Genomic DNA, 16,747 nt, shown 5'->3' with positions numbered 1-16,747 from the left:
AGAGCATCTAATCTGAACTGAATCACGCTATGCCCTACTAAACACAGGCGACTACAATATATTTGTTAAGATAGTTTATAAATTAGATAGCAAGAAACGAGAGAGTTTTAAAACAAAAATATACTTAACCCATATCTTAAAATACAACGCGTAGTCAATGTCAAACTCCATTATTCCGTCAAATTTCTACAACTCATTTCAATCTCCATAAAAACTAAAAATTAAATTGAAAAATGGCAAAAATGTAAATGCAGTTCACACCGACATTGCATACACTGTCTTTATATGCATACATCATCATCGTGCATAAATTCACATACAGCTAGAATAACACTGTAACTATTTTTATATCGAATTACAAATAATGTTGTTAGCTGTATATATAGGTATATATACATTTTGATGCCGACGGCCAACCAAATACGAATTATTTATTTTTTCCCCTCATACTTTTCTTCGTCTCTCTCTCTCTCTCTCTCTCTCTCTCTCATTTTATTAAAATTCTCAGCTACAATTACAATTGCAATTACCTGTGCGATTCATTATACATATCGTAGCTGCAGGTTCGTTCTGTTTATATGTACGTGTATCTGATTGTACTGCGTAAGTTGCAACTGTTATTACTGTTCTTCTCATTTTTAATTTGTCGATTTTAAATTATCCGTGGAGAATTGTGTATTAGTTATGTTTGATTCGGTGAAATTATGTAATATCTTTATCTATGTATATTTTTCATTGTTGATCATCAGGCTTTTGCTTTGTTGTTATGTTGATTATGTGCTTTTGTTTAAAGGTGTTAAGTCATATTGCAATTTCATGTTTTGAGTTCGATTCGTTAGCTTGTGTAATTCTTAAGCATCATTATGATCTGAGACGTTAATTGCTTAGTTTCAGATTTTGACTTGTTTCGGAGTTTGTTATATATGGAGAGGCGTCTTTGGCTTATGTTTAAGAAAAGATTAGGTGATTAACAAGTTATAATCGTAAGTTCCTGAGTAAAAATAATCTTTTGCTTTAGAAGATAGTATCTGTTTATATAATTTTGTTGATAATATGTACATCGTAAGTTATAAGAAATATAAGAACAACAAAACAAGCAATCAAAGTTACATTTGATGAAGGTGATATTGAGATTTTGCACGTCCCTACAAACTTAAAATAAGCACCTCCGTATTTTAAGTTCGTAAAATTTAAGTTTACCAAGCAGAGAAAAATGTTTTGCTTTTTGACTTATTTTATGTTGCAAATTACATTTTAGGTTCAACAAACACCTCATTGGTGTGATGTGAATGTGTGTGTTATTTTTTTTAATCATCCAGTAGACATGACCTCTTTTCAAATTGAAAGATTAATGGTAATTGTTGATAGTGGATGTAGTTGTACTGATCAGAGGGATTTGCACTGTGTTTTGCAGAATTTTGTAAGTTATAGAAAAAATGTCGGGAGGTGGTACACAGAGTAGTTTAAGAAAAGCACTTGGAGCTATCAAGGATTCCACAACTGTCAATTTGGCTAAAGTGAATAGTGACTATAAGGTATATGTATGCATATTTAACTTTCCAATGAATTCTTGTGTTTGTAATTCTAACATTTCTTTCCTTTGGTTTGGATACATTCTGCAGGAGTTGGACATCAACATTGTTAAAGCAACTAATCATGTCGAGCGCCCTGCTAAAGAAAGGCACATTAGAGGCAAGCACTTTCGTGAGAACGAAACTTGACCTATTGACCTGTATTATGTATACTTGCTCAAAGTTTGTACTCTCCTATACAAACAGGGAAGCTCACCCACTTATTTCTGTTAATTGTTGCAGCTATTTTTGCTGCCATCTCTGCTACGAGGCCTCGTGCTGATGTTGCTTACTGCATTCATGCTCTTGCAAGACGCTTATCGAAGACACATAATTGGGCGGTATGGTTCTTGCCAATGGGATCTTATGAACTAGTAGAAATAACAATATTCTACCAATAAAATATTTATGGGCGCTGCAATATAGTTTTGTGGCATAAAATGGAATTATCTCCAGGAATACGACAATATACTCCTATTTTTATAATTTTTAGAGGTCTTATAAATTTGATAGAACCTTATGGTACATGTTTGTCGGGATCAATGACTTTGTCGAATTCTTTTAATGGTAGAGATAATTTTATTAATCATTTAAAAATCTCATGCATGTGATCTCTTACTGCAGAGCTTTTTGGAGTCAGAATTGCCTTCCCAGGTTGTAATGGCCATTGATTTTACCTTTTAGACATCACATAGTTTTTATTCCTCAAGGAGCCTCAAAAGTTTGGGTATTACCTAATAAAAGATAATATATATAGTAACTATGTCAATACCTAATTGTGAACTTGTAATAGAATCTTCACTCTGAACAATTTGAACCAGTAATTAGCTCAAATTGGAAGAAACTTTAGAAAAATTTCACCACTAGTTAGACTTGGCCATTACATTTCATGTTCTTGATTCAGGGAAAGGCTAGTGAGAAAGGCTCATCCCCACCCCTTTACTCTACATGACAAGGCCATGGGTTTAAATTGTTACTCCCCCTTCACTTATACTACTCATGAATGAAAGGCCATGACTTTCGGATTTAAATTTTATAAAAGAATATGTAACATGCCAAATATAGAAGTAAAAGGGGAATGAGTGCATCGTTGCAGTCATCGGGAAATTAGATTTAAATTCATGTCTATTCTGAACTTATTAACTGCTAATAATAGTCATTTACCAAAAGAATACTTCAGATTCGGTAAATTTGTGGTTCGCTTCTCCACTTTGATTAATCACACTATTCATGTTGTTCATTTTCCAACCAGGTTGCCTTGAAAACATTGATTGTTATTCATCGAGCTCTGAGGGAAGTGGACCCCACGTTTCAGGAAGAACTTATAAATTATGGCAGGAGCAAAGGGCATATGCTCAACATGGCTCACTTTAAAGATGACTCTGGTCCTAATGGTAAGAAACAAAATTTTCCTATCGGGTCTCTTTCACTAGAAAAGGAAGTTCAGAGTTTAAAGGGCCTATGTTAATTTTTTGATCTTCTCTGATCAGCATGGGATTATTCTGCATGGGTTCGCACCTACGCATTGTTTTTGGAAGAGCGGATGGAATGCTTCAGGGTGTTGAAACATGACGTCGAAACAGATCGCCCGGTACACTTTTAACTTCCTTCTCATTTTTACTTGGGGTAATGTAATCACTACTATTTCACAACCTACTGAATTGTTGGGCTATTCTGGACCCTAATTAAGGAATCCCCCCCCCCCCCGAGGGTTTACTTGTACACGGCTAGATGCTGTTGCAAAACAGTAATTATTATTTATAAACGTGTTCTATAGTGCTGTACTGCTGTAATATGGTTCGAAGTAATTCTGACTCTAAAATCACTTGGAGGTTGTCTCCTTTGTGCCTGTAAATTGCGGGTCAGGAGTAACACAAATTTTAGATAATTTTTCAAATAACATCTTAGCAATTATTATCGTAGTTCACTGTCTCAAATTTACTATACTGAAAGTGGAATATTTGATTGAAGATTGTGAGGTTAAATTTGAGAATCATTTCCTAAAATAACCATAGTTAAGGTGACTGTTATATTTCAACCCTCTTTCTCCTATATCTCTGTAGGAATGCTTGTTGTTCCTCTGTAAATCATATGGATAACACTGACATAAATCCTAGATACTTTATTGATTTCCTATTCTGAATTTCTGACGATGATCACTTGTGCAGAGAACCAAAGATTTGGATACCCCCGAGTTGCTTGATCAGTTACCAGCTTTGCAACAACTACTTTTCCGTGTTTTAGGCTGTCAGGTATACTTTTACTCAGAGGCGGATTCACACTAACTTGACACACCAATATTTTCAAAACAAAAAGTTCATTTTTTGGAGCTATATGTCTATGCAAATTACACTTCTATCATCTTAATTCTCCAAATCCTTTATCTGCGTTTTCAAAAACTTCAATTCGTATTAATAGTTTGTATAATTTGATGATGAAAGCCAAGAGATTTCAAGGATTTACAAAGTGTTTGTAAAGATGTTATAAATGAATATGATTGAAATATACTTTTTGTTATAATTGTGTATTCATCTGATAATTTATGGTTAAATAATTGTTCTAGTTTGAACAAAAAATAATATTGTATTATAGTTTTTTTTCATATATTTAAATATTAGAATATATTAGTTATTATTTTATGACACACCATACATAAAAGTCTGGATCCGCCACTGCTTTTACTCGGCAGTTAGTCAATCATCAAGCATTTCTGCTCATGTTGAGCATCTTTAATTCTCTATATATATATATATTTTATTTTTTAAGGTAACGGTTAATAAGGTACTTATGAAACATTTATGCAGCCTCAAGGAGCAGCAATCCATAATTTTGTGATTCAGCTAGCACTTTCTATGGTTAGTAACTATAAGCAGTAATACTTATCTAAGTGGCTTGCAGGAACTCATCTCAAATTTGTCCATTGTTTAATCTATTTTACTATAACAGGTTGCTTCAGAAAGTATCAAGATTTATAATGCCATAACCGATGGTACAGTTAATTTGGTTGACAAGGTAAGCAATGTTTGTGTCCGTTACAAATTTTACATTTGTTTCTCTTTAAATACATTAAATGCTTGCCTTTTTTTACAGTTCTTTGAGATGAATCGACAAGATGCTCTCAAGGCTTTGGAGATCTACAGGAGGGCAGGGCAGCAGGTAAAGTTGTGCCAAATTATCTCTCCCACCCCCTTAAATTGAACTACCATCTTGAGAAATTAAGGGGAATCTAAGATATGTGCATAATATTCAGGCAGAGAGATTGTCGGAGTTTTACGAAATATGTAAAAGTGTTGATGTTGGACGTGGAGAAAGGTTCATTAAAATCGAACAGGTAGGGTATAATTGGGGCATAATTTACAAATTTGGTCACTTCATTTCCCCCCCTTTTTTATTGTTTTTATTTAAAAGTCATGTCTAAACTTCAAATTTATGATAAATGAAGCCACCTGCATCATTTCTACAAGCAATGGAGGAGTATGTGCGAGAAGCTCCTCGTGCTTCCACTGCTCGCAAGGACTTGGTATGTTAAACTTGATTCTTTTCTTGATATAAGCAGTGATTAGGTCTTTATAGGCATTAGTTCTCATATCTCTTTATGTAAAGAATTCTTAAATAGATATGAACTTTAACTGATTATTTTAATGTCATTGTTCTTTTATTATAAAATAGTATCTTTTAAAAATAATTGCTAACAGTATAAATTTTATTTCAATATTAGTATCTTTTAAACATAATTGCGAACAATATCAATTTTATTTCAATATTAGCGAGTCAATTTTATGTTATATTCTCCATGGGGCCATGAATTTTTAATTATTATTGAGATATTCATTCTTATTTCTAATTAGATATATTTAAAAGATTGGGTATCTTCTGAAACTAATCATGTTATCATTATGTAATTATAAACTTATTTCTTCACAAATTTACCAATTAAGCTCCAATGCATAACATTATATGCATAATGTACAACACCTGTAAGGCATTGTTGGAATTTTATAGGGGGTTAAATATCAAAGTGGTCACTCAACTGAAGGTCATATATCAGTTTAATCATCAAACTTAACGAGGTATCATTTGGATCACTAAAGTAATAATAAATATCAAACAGATACCTCAAAATATGTGCTCAAGAATTAAAATTTATTTTATGGAGTTCTAAACATTTTTTTAAAATCTTATTACAACCAAATGAAAAGTTATGAATTCATAGTATTTTAGATGATTTTTTGAGATTTTTAAAAATTTATCTACTAATTATTTTTATTTAAATAAAGCAAATGACTACAAAATTAAAAATAAATAGTAGATAAACTTTAAAAAATCTTATTATATTATAGAAAATACTAGAATTCATACATTTTCATTTGGCTGTAATAGGATTCAAGAAAAATATATAGAACTCCATAAAATAAATTTTATTTTTCGAGCACATATTTTGAGGTATATGTATGATATTTATTATGATTTTAGTGATTCAAATGATACCCCGTTAACTTTGATGATTAAACTGATATATGGCGTTCAGTTGAGTGAGCACTTTGATATTTAACCCATTTTATAGGTAAAATTTATAGTTTATTAATCAATTATGTATATAATATCATTATTATATAAGCAATTTATCTATTAGAAATATAATTTTAACTTTTATAATTATATTGCATCGTTTTTGAGTTAGTAATATAATATTGTGTTCTTACTGCGCACGAAGTTCTTGATATATTTATATGTATTTAGGCTAAAGAAATATGGAGCCGCAAGTATATTGGAGTTGTTGCAGAACATGTTAATAGATTGTATTTTATATTGACTCTATGGAACCCAAGTACACAACCCTACATTTGTTTTTAATTTAATTAGTTATGTATGTTAATCTGTAACAACATTTCAAATTTGAAGGAATATTGATGTTGTTAAATGTTTCTCTCTTTTTAAGATTTTATAAGTGAATACAATATTATTTTTGGCGGTGATGTTTGTGAGTTTAGAATGTGCAATAGTAATTGTTATGCTGATCATTTATCGTTTGCAAAATATATATTTGTTGAATGCTGTAGACGTAGATAGTAGAACTAATGTGTTTATTGTTCTTCTAGACAAAATATATAATTATTGTAATTTAAGTAACAAATTCAGTTGTTGATAAGAAACTAAGAAGGTTTCCTATTGGAATATTACTATCCTTTCAAGAAATTCATAGATGATTTCCCCTTATATTTGGTGATAACTTCCATTACATTTGGTTTACCAAATCAAACTTAAAATGACCTTACAAAGAAAGTTATATTTATTTGCATAAGAGTAAAGCAGCACTAACTTTTAGTTATTCTAAGCATGGTTCTAGGAGCTAAATTCTTACCTTTAAATCACTGTGAGGAACCTAAAGGAAAAGTTTTTTGGGGATTAGGGACAAACTAGAAGTTGCTGCCTCAATGTAATTTAGATTATTCTTAAGTGATGGTTTTCGGAAATAATTATGGCTTTAACCTCAAAAAATGTCAAGCGTACAAGCTCATGGACCTGCTTGCATTTACATCGTAAAAGTTCATGAAAGATGTTACTTGAAATAAATGCAGGAAGCCAGTGTTTTGGTTCGTTTTTATTAAGTTTTACATTTTACATTGTCTCTATTGTTAGTTTTTACTTTTCACATCTTGTAGGATCTCCCATCTTCATTATCAACGAATTAACTTTTGTTAAAGTTTAAGATGAGTGCTATATGTAACAAGTAATTATGTTACCTTTAAATTTACCAAGTACTGGAATCTGGTAAAATTAAAATAGTACTCTCTTGTTTATACATAATTATCAACTTAATCTGTAATTAGTTGTAATATTTTTTTTGTAAAGCAGGCAATTGATGCACCCAAAGAAATATTAGCCATTGAGTATGAAAAATCTCCAGAAGTACTGGAGAAACGTCCACCATCCCCACCTCCGCCTGAACCAGAACCGGTTAAAGTGGCAACTCCTGCTGTTCAACCACCGGATTTGCTGGTATAATTTTGAAACTCTTGAAGTTCCTCATTGAAATATAAATTGTTTGTGTATCATGGGTTTTATGACATATCTTATAATTTATAAGGTATTGCATGTTCTTGTTGCCAGGGTTTGGATGATCCTGTTCCAGAGGCTGCTTCTTTAGACGAGAAGAATGCTTTGGCTTTGGCTATTGTACCAGTCGGTGAGTCTCCTGTAAAATCTAATGTTATGGAGACTTTAACATTTTTGAATGTTTGGAGGTTCATTTTTTTCATTATATAATTTTAGTTGAGTTTCTAAAGTGCCATTCGGCCATTCTAATCTGTATATATGCAACAAAATATTTCCCTGAGCTTATTTATTTTGTTAGTTTCATTAATAGAACTGTATTCTTTTATATGCTTGTGGCATGTGAAGACAACCAAGCAACTACAACTGGACTAGATCTGGCGAATGGAGCGACAGGATGGGAATTAGCACTTGTTACTGCTCCAAGCTCTAATGAGAGTGCTGTGGCTTCAAGCAAGCTTGTAAGTATTTGCAATTTTATTTCAATTCCTTCCACTTGATGTTTGCATTGAATTTTGTGATTGAACAAGTATGGGAAGGATTTCATGAGTGTCTTCCTAAACTAAAGTGATCCTGTTTCTAGTCACTGATGCTTCGTTTGCGGGTGGAGTTCTATGAATTAAATGAAAATTATGAAAACGAAAGCAAAGGTTGAATAAAGGGATTTGAGGAAGTGAGAGGGAACAAAGTATAGTTTTTAAAATTATATATTTATAATTACTAGTAGTTGGAAGATTGAATGAGCATGAAGTAATCAAGTATAGTTTAAACGTGTACAATGGAGTGGAGGGAAGTAGGTTTAGATCAATCAATGGGTACATCATTTCATTCTTTCCAACCAAAAAGAACGTAAGATATATAATTGTTACTTAATTGGTGTTCAGTAGATTATTTTTTAAGGAGTAGTACTCTGAACTGAAGCTATTATTTTTGACAAAAAAATAAAAAGGCTGGAGGGTTAGACAAGCTTACACTTGACAGCCTGTACGATGACGCAATTGTAAGAAGCAACCAGAATGTTAGTTCCAACCCGTGGGAGCAACCTCAAATGGCCAATTTCATGATGCCACAGACAGCATATGACCCATTCTACGCTTCCAACAATATTGCAGCACCGCATCTTGTGCAGATGGCAGCAATGAACCAGCAGCAGTCAGCTTTTATGTTGCAGCAGCAGCAACAACAGCAGATGATGATGATGATGAATCCCCAACAACAGCAGCCCCAAAACCCCTTTGACAGCCCGTATGGTGCTAATGCATACTCCCACGCTCCTGGTATGCCCGTTCAATACTATAATCCCTATACAGGACTAAGGTAGACGAGGCACAGACAGTTAAATAAGCTGTTCTTTTGTTATACGTATACAGAAGGCTATACGAAGGTTGTAATTAGTTTTGGTGTCTGATATTGGGAGGTTAGGCATGTATGTATGATATGTTGTGTAATTTCAGGAGTTAGGGTGATTGATTTTTTGAATAGATAATCAGGGAGACATGTCTCTACATTTGTATTTTTTTGTGTCTACGGAATCTAATAAAGTTGCAGGACTTATGGGGAATTCTTTTTAACCTGCTTCTGTTTTTAAAACACTGCAGGAAATTTATCTATTTTGTATACAATAAATGGATAGGAGACTTTTTTGTTACCAAGTTTAATCAGGAATTTGATTATTCGTTATTGAGAAAGAGAACATTTGATATTCCCTGCGATGTTCCAACTGTTATAACCAGGTCCTGGATTCTTTTGTCTTCCCCTACTATCTAGGTTCCGTTATATATGTTAAAATGTATGCTTGATTTTTCTAATGTTTTTTGGAAAAACATTTTGTTATTGTAACAGAAGATTTGTATAAACTATAAACCATGAACTTCATGGCATAGGTGAAAAGGTTTTAAGTATCAATTATATTAGAGTACTTATGGTTGACATTTTCTAATATATATATGCTTCATAGTTTAGGCAAATGAGTTCTGTAGTGTCAATTAAATGGGAGGATTTGAAATATAACATATGTACTATTCTTTTAACATGTTTGCAGTGTTCTGCAAGCACACCGAACATGTTTGTGACTTTTATAGCTACTCTATAGTCCATAGAATTCATTGTTGCTCAATAGTAGTCCATAGAATTCAGCCTGCATGGTATATGCTAGTACATATAACATATATTATACTATTTTATATGCTGCATATTTTACACTTTGATAGTGGTGTGTTTTTTCTCATGATTAATAATTGGTGTGTAACCAAAGAACTAAAAACAGAAATAGGAAGAGAGTGTTCGAAGTTGCAGCAAAAGAAAAGAAACAACGAAACTCTGCGGTTATGATTATTTTTCTGTTTTTTTTGGGTTGATTGCTTCTAAGCATCCTCTCCGTCGATTGACTGCCTTTTCTCCGGTTGACAAATTTGAAAATTGTTTTTGTACTGATTACTTGATCAATACTCTTAAATACATACTTTTTTTTTGAAACAAACTCTTAAATACATACTTAAACATAAAGTTAAATCTCTTTAAAATAATAGGGTTGGTACTGAGAAAAAATATTACTTTAACGAGTTTATTATTTTATCGGAGTAAAAATACACTGTATATATTATGTTGGAACCGGAAAAAAATATTATTTTTACGAGGTTATTATTTTAACGATTATTATTTAATCGAGGTTCCACTCTAGTGTAGAAACAACATATTGTTACAGCACCTCCTAGATGCTTTAGCTAAAATTATATTTAAATAATCTTTTATTTTTGACTATATTTATTGAATCAAATTTATCTTCAAGTATAATTTTACTTAACTAATATTATACTAAGTAATATTGGAGCATTTATACAAGTAGTAAGCTAAAATAATTATAACCAATCACTTTAGCAAACTAGATATAACCAATATCATTTAAATATGCTCGTATAGTGAGGCTACATGCAAGGGTGTTGTCCGAAATTCACATGGGAATGACATGTACAGCTAAAATAGCATGGGCCGTGTGACCGCTATATGTGTTGCCCTTACAGCCAGGTCACTGACTTGGGCCAGCTGACATAACTTTGTCCTTAATTTCGGCGGATGAATTTTTTGTTTGGAGTTTGTATAGAGGTCGACTATAAACAAACATGTATACAAAAGTAGGACTCAGATATTAAATTTACCAAACATACAACATTCACAACTTAAATAAGAGGTTGACTACATATCCAAATCTAATGATACAGAATTATCAAAACCAAACCAATAATACAAGAGAATAAAGATGGGGTAGTTAGCTGTCTGTTTGATGAGCTCTACTTGTTTAAAACTAACGATTTACAGAGGATAATTCACAGTGGTAGTTCATTTTGTGATCTATTCCAAAATCATTACCTGTTTTTACGCTGATTGGGACAATGGGAGCAGATTCAACATTGGTCAGCAGGTCACTCTATCATATGTTTATTTCTCTCTCAAGTCTCTACTAGATATAATTGTTTCATTTACAGAAGGTCAAAAGACACTCCGTAGCACAACTGAGTGAAAATATAACGGGACAATGTGGGAGCAATTTTTATTCTCTTTTAGTTCGTTCATGTTAATTTCGACAATCGTAGTGTTACAGAGAAGAACCTGCATTGCAAGTGTAGAATTGAAAAAAAGATGCGCGACCCCTAGGACCGTATTATAATTGCAGATTATGTGAAATAATTGTGTATTTTATAATTGGTTTCAGCTCTAATCGAAGGATTCTCACTGGGACGTTACCGCGGTATAAAACGAACTGGAAGAGGGTAATAATAGAAGCTAAAAGAGTAGGTAGGGGTCCAGAGAAGAAGAAATGAAATAAACAATTAGCTGATGGTGCGATCAACATCATGACTATACATAAAAAGGATGGTACAATCACGGAATGCACAACACTATTCATTGGATGCCCCTCTCTCTATCAGTTTTTTTGTGATAAAATGTAAAGAGTATAGAAAAAAAATAGTGTTTTATTATAATAAAACTTGTTTATATTATATATATATATTAATATCCCCTCAAACTTACGATTATGAATCAAATTTTTTTCAAACAAATCCAGGATTGCAAAACCAAAAATAAGAACATTCAAACAAATTCAAAAACAGTCACAAATCCAGGAACCAAAAAAAGGAATCCAAAAATAAACACCAAAAGTGAACACAAGCACAAAACAAGAGTAAAGATGCAACTGAAAGATAAAAAAACAGAGTATCCAACCGTCAAGAAAAAAAACCCAATCATGTTACCCGATAATCAACCAAAACAACTTCAAAATAAACAAAATTGCAACCATCGAAACTGAGTCCAAATCCAATATTAAACCCAATAACTAATCTTATCTAAACCAAATCCAATTCTAATTTAAAACAAGAATCGAATTCAAACCAACAAATTTTATCCAAATCTAATTTAAAATAAGAATCGAATCCAAACCGTATCGAAATTAAACCAACAAAATTTATCCAAATTTAACCAGCAAAATTGTGTTAGTTCAAACATCAATCCAACACCGAAATCAAATCGAAAACTAAATCCCGGGAATGGCCAATGTGCCTATAACACCAATCAAACTAAAACATTCCCTCGAATGGTCAATATGCCAAAAAGCACCCAATAAACTAAAATAATCTCGCGAATGACCTATGTGCTTAGAGCACCGAATAAACTAAACAATCCCTCGTAGGGCCAGTGCGTCTAGAGTATCAACTAAACTAAACACTCTCTCGTATGACCAATATGCGTAGAACACCAGATAAAAATATAAAAGACGAATAAGTTATATAGATAAGTCTAGGGTTAGCCCCTTCATAAACACGAGAAAAAAGATGATAGAGAAAGAAAGAAAAAAAATAATATTATCAATGAATCAATATCATCAAAGATATACATAAAGTGTGTACCAAAACCAACAAAAAAAAATTCAACAAAAATGAATTTTGTTTACCTAAGAGAAATTCAACCAATTCGAAGAAAAAATAATAATCAAAATGAATTTTCAGTTACAAACTTTTTAAAGGAAAGCTGTTGGTTTTTAAAATTTGAAACTTTATTTCTAATAAACTCATATTTGAATGAATTGTGTTTGGTAATTAGTATTTTATAAGCTTTATTTAATCGTAATATTTTTACTTAATTGAGTGTTAGGTAATGAATACAACACAGGGGAAGGGGGTTAAATGTGTTTTAGATTATTTTAAACATTTTGAACTGTTATGGATATGGTGAATAAAGTAGTCTAACTTGTAGAGATAAATTATTTTTAACAGAAATAGAAAAACATGCACATAAATACATTAACTTCAAAACTCACTTAATTTCATATTAAAATCAAGTATGTCTTGCTACAAATTTCTGGGTTCTTTGTTGTTAAAGAACTCAGCTTCTTTCTTGAGAGAGTTCCAAGAATTTAAGATCTAATTGTTACATCCTAAAACAAAGCATACAGTGTTTACTTTATAGAACAGTAAACACATGTTTTACACAGCATGCAATAGCATGTACTAAACCCTACTTTAAATTAACTAAAACTTTCTATTTCTGGTTTAGTGTATCTTTGCAAATCATGCATGTCTGTGACTTTACTTAGTCTGTTAATCTTGGCCTTTGATCTTGTATTCTTCAAGCTGCTTTTTGTAGACTTTTCAAATCAGTGATTGATTTGTTTGTTAATTGACTATCTTGGATTTTTAACTGGTCTGCATTCTGTACTTGAGGTTTATATCGAGATCTCCAGTTTGAACTATAGAGAACTGACATCTCGATAAGTATAATGGCTTATCGAGATCTTTTAGTTCTCTACAAGTGTTTTTATTCATCGAGGTCTCTGAGTTCTCGAATGTGAACTTGACTTGTCGAGATCTCTGAGTTCTCGAATATGAACTTGACTTGTCGTGATCTCTGAGTTCTCAAATGAGCTTGGCTTGTCGAGGTCTTCAAGTCTTTGCATGTAGAATTAACTTGTCGATATCTCTAATCTTCATATCTTCATTTTGACTTGTTGATATCTTTGAGACTCCAATGTCGATATCTCCAATCTTCATATCTTCATTTTGTCTTATTGATATCTTTGAGACTTCTCTATAAGCTATTTCTGACTTGTCGATAAGTCATTTTGAAGTTCTCGGATGACTTCTCTATATGACTTGATCTGTGACTTGTAGATTTCTTGACTTAGAATATTTTTCTCAAAACAGATTTATTTAACTCCAAGCTTCTTCACACTTTCTCTGAGGCATGATCTTCATGATCTTCTTTCAGAGTTTATTCTTAGGCTTGAGACTGTTTACAGAAAAATACTCCAGTCTAATCTATTGACACTTTTACAGACTCAAGTAATATAATACAAAATACAAACTTAGATTATCATACAACTTACTCAGGACTGTCAATTTGACCTAGTCTTGTTATAGTACATACATTTCTTCCACAACAATCTCCCCCAATTAGTGAGAAGATTGCTTATCAAAATTCATTCCTGGTAACAAGACTAACCCCAAGCTAAAATGAACAATAAAATATTACATAAGAAATTGACAGAAATACAACTTTATTACATTAAGTGATTTCTTGAGTTTGAAAGATACATTCATCAGACAAATGTCTCATCTCCTGTTTCTTTTCAAATGAGGTCCTTTAACTCTACAAGTACTTCCAGTTCCTCTATGATTGGTGTCCCTCTTAGAGCTTCTACAAGTTTGAGCATATCATCTAATGGATAACTGTACAAGAAACCAACCCTAATTCTTGAGAATCTGCCAACCCTGATGTTTAGAAATTGTCCAACCTTAATGTTTGGAAACTGTCCATCCTTGGTTATTCTGCTCATCCCCTTTGCCTTGAGTTCTTCAGATCTTTGTATATACATTTCTATCTCCTCAATATACTTTCTTTTCCTCTCCTCACTTTCAGCCTTTTCTCTTGCTCTTCTTTCTTCCCTTTCGACCAACCATTCAGCCAAAACAGATCTCCATGTCTTAGCAGTATCCTTGTCCTTAAGTAAGCTTATCACCCTTTTCATCTCTGTGGGTGAAAATGTGTCAATTAATTTTCTGCCAAGAAATGTGAAAGTTCCATCCTAGTAGTAAATTCTTACTTTCCTTAGTGTTACAACCCAAACTCTGACCATTTCTTCAGCTAATTGTTGAAAGTAGTCTTCATCTGAGGTGCACCAGTTTAGAGGTAGAAAATCACTTTGATTGAAACAGTTCCAGATGGCACTCTCAGTAGCTTGCATTTTCTTTGATTTTCTCCCAACAGATTTGTAATGAATTTTGGTTGGTGGCTTAACAGAAGGTAGGTTTGAGATATTCTGTTAGTCCCTTAACAATATGACAAGAATTACAGAAGGGGGGTTGAATGAAATTCTTGAAACTTTTTCTTGAATAAAAATTGTTCTAACTCAATTATATATATCAGTGTGAATTGATTAGCAGAATGCGTAATAATCACTTGAAATGAATCAAAACACAAGTAAAGAGTCTTTAAAAACTTTCTGGTGGATTTGAATGATTCCACCAGAGATATATAATATATATCGAGAGAACTCTGTGTGCAAAAAGCTCACAGCTGCTTACAAATGAACAACTAAGAATACAGAGAAATACTGAGAATTCAGCTTACAAATGTTTCTCTCTTGGTTGCTTAGTTTCTTAGTTAGTTAGTTGTTCTATTTGCTGCTTCTTGGTTTATATATCACCAAGATTACAAAGCAATAAGACAAGATAATAAAACAAAAACTATCTAGTCTATTACATTGCTACTTCATTACTCTATTCCAGCATCTTTGAATATCTTCATAATTGCATGGAAATGGCAATGCTTCTTTATTCTCGAAAACCCAGTTGAATAGGCTACCACATTCCATTTGCATACACTCGACGCATGTGACTGTGTTGTCACTATCTACAGATATTTGAATTCTTTATCCGTCGGGTTCATGATCATCCGTCGAGTTAATGATCATCCGTTGGGTTGTTGATCATCCGTCAAATTAATTGTTGTTTATCCGTCGGGTAGCAATCAGGCACTAGACTTCATTTCATTTATGCAGAATTACAAGACATCATCTATGTACAATTAATCAACCTATTCAATATATCTAGTTAAAGTCAACATGACTTAAGTACTACTACAGATTCTAAATAATGTGTATGCAGAAATGTGCTACAGACTTATTGTTACATAAGCTACTCACTCGATGGATAATAAATCATCATCCGTCGGGACTAATTGAGTCATCCGTCGGGACTATAATCCTTATCCGCCGAGTGCTACATTTTTACTAAGTAAAATCTACCAAGGTGTTTTGTTAATGAAATCATCAAGTTCACAACATATACACAACATATTCTTTAGAGATGTTTGGCTTGAGGTGATTGGTATTTTCAATAAGGTGTTAGCAGTTTGTTTGTACATAAATTTGGGCTTAGAGGTTTGAGGTGGTAAAGTGTTTGAGTTTGTTGGCTTAGAGGATTGAGATTGATTGATTGGATTTGTAGGGTTTACTTTTGTGGTTCTGAGCTGTCTTCCTTATTCTCTCTTCTCCTCTCTTCTTATCATCTCCCTTCTTCTTATCCTGCTTCTTCTCTTTGCTACCAGTTGCTCTAGAAGGTTGACTTGGATTTTAGCTAGAAGGTGGTTAATCATCTTGCGTATACTCATCATCATCCATGCCATCCTTTAAGTTGAATTGTAGGTTTGGCAACATGGTTTTAACATTTAGGAGGTATCTGTCAAGAATTATGATCATCTCTTCATCTTCAATTTTCTTGTTATTTTTACATTTCAGATCAGATAGATTGAAGAGTCATTATCAGCCTCATATTTCCTCTTACACAATTCTTAGGAACAGTGAAGAGTTTGCATCTTTTAGACTGATGACAGATGTAGGTCACCCCCTTACTTGGATAGAGATAGGCTTCAGGAAAAGCATCTATCTGAGCCTTCTTGAGTTCATGTAACAATTGGGTGTCCTCTGTACTTTATCAATCACTACATCTAGCTCAGATGCTCTCAATTTTTGAATATTGGATAGAGACACCTGTAGACATCTGTCCAGTCCACAGTCATTCACATTTGCTACAATCCTTTTCTCCAGAAAGTTATCAACTTTGACAATC

The 16,747-nt window shown here is 32.7% G+C and overlaps 1 protein-coding gene across 4 annotated transcripts; it reads left to right on the top strand.

Moving 5' to 3' along the window:
* Positions 1–401: 401 nt before the first annotated feature.
* Positions 402–9,186, top strand: LOC141720667 (putative clathrin assembly protein At5g35200). 4 transcript variants are annotated; one of them, XM_074523210.1, is made up of 16 exons: positions 402–580; positions 1,415–1,535; positions 1,623–1,692; positions 1,815–1,912; positions 2,824–2,965; positions 3,062–3,162; positions 3,740–3,823; positions 4,376–4,426; positions 4,518–4,583; positions 4,662–4,727; positions 4,822–4,902; positions 5,014–5,091; positions 7,425–7,571; positions 7,683–7,758; positions 7,974–8,086; positions 8,575–9,186. In XM_074523210.1, exons 2-16 carry the CDS (start codon positions 1,437–1,439, stop codon positions 8,944–8,946), a joined length of 1,644 nt encoding a protein of 547 aa, XP_074379311.1. In that variant the 5' UTR covers positions 402–580; positions 1,415–1,436; the 3' UTR covers positions 8,947–9,186. The 4 variants fall into 4 exon arrangements, with proteins under 4 accessions (XP_074379311.1, XP_074379309.1, XP_074379310.1 ...); XM_074523208.1 differs by having other exon boundaries at positions 402–603; XM_074523209.1 differs by having other exon boundaries at positions 403–563.
* The last annotated feature ends 7,561 nt before the right edge of the window (positions 9,187–16,747 follow it).

This window comes from Apium graveolens, chromosome 4 (genome assembly GCF_009905375.1).
Source record: "Apium graveolens cultivar Ventura chromosome 4, ASM990537v1, whole genome shotgun sequence".
Classification (NCBI taxonomy): Eukaryota; Viridiplantae; Streptophyta; class Magnoliopsida; order Apiales; family Apiaceae; genus Apium; species Apium graveolens.
This window is presented reverse-complemented; position numbering and strand designations above follow the sequence as displayed.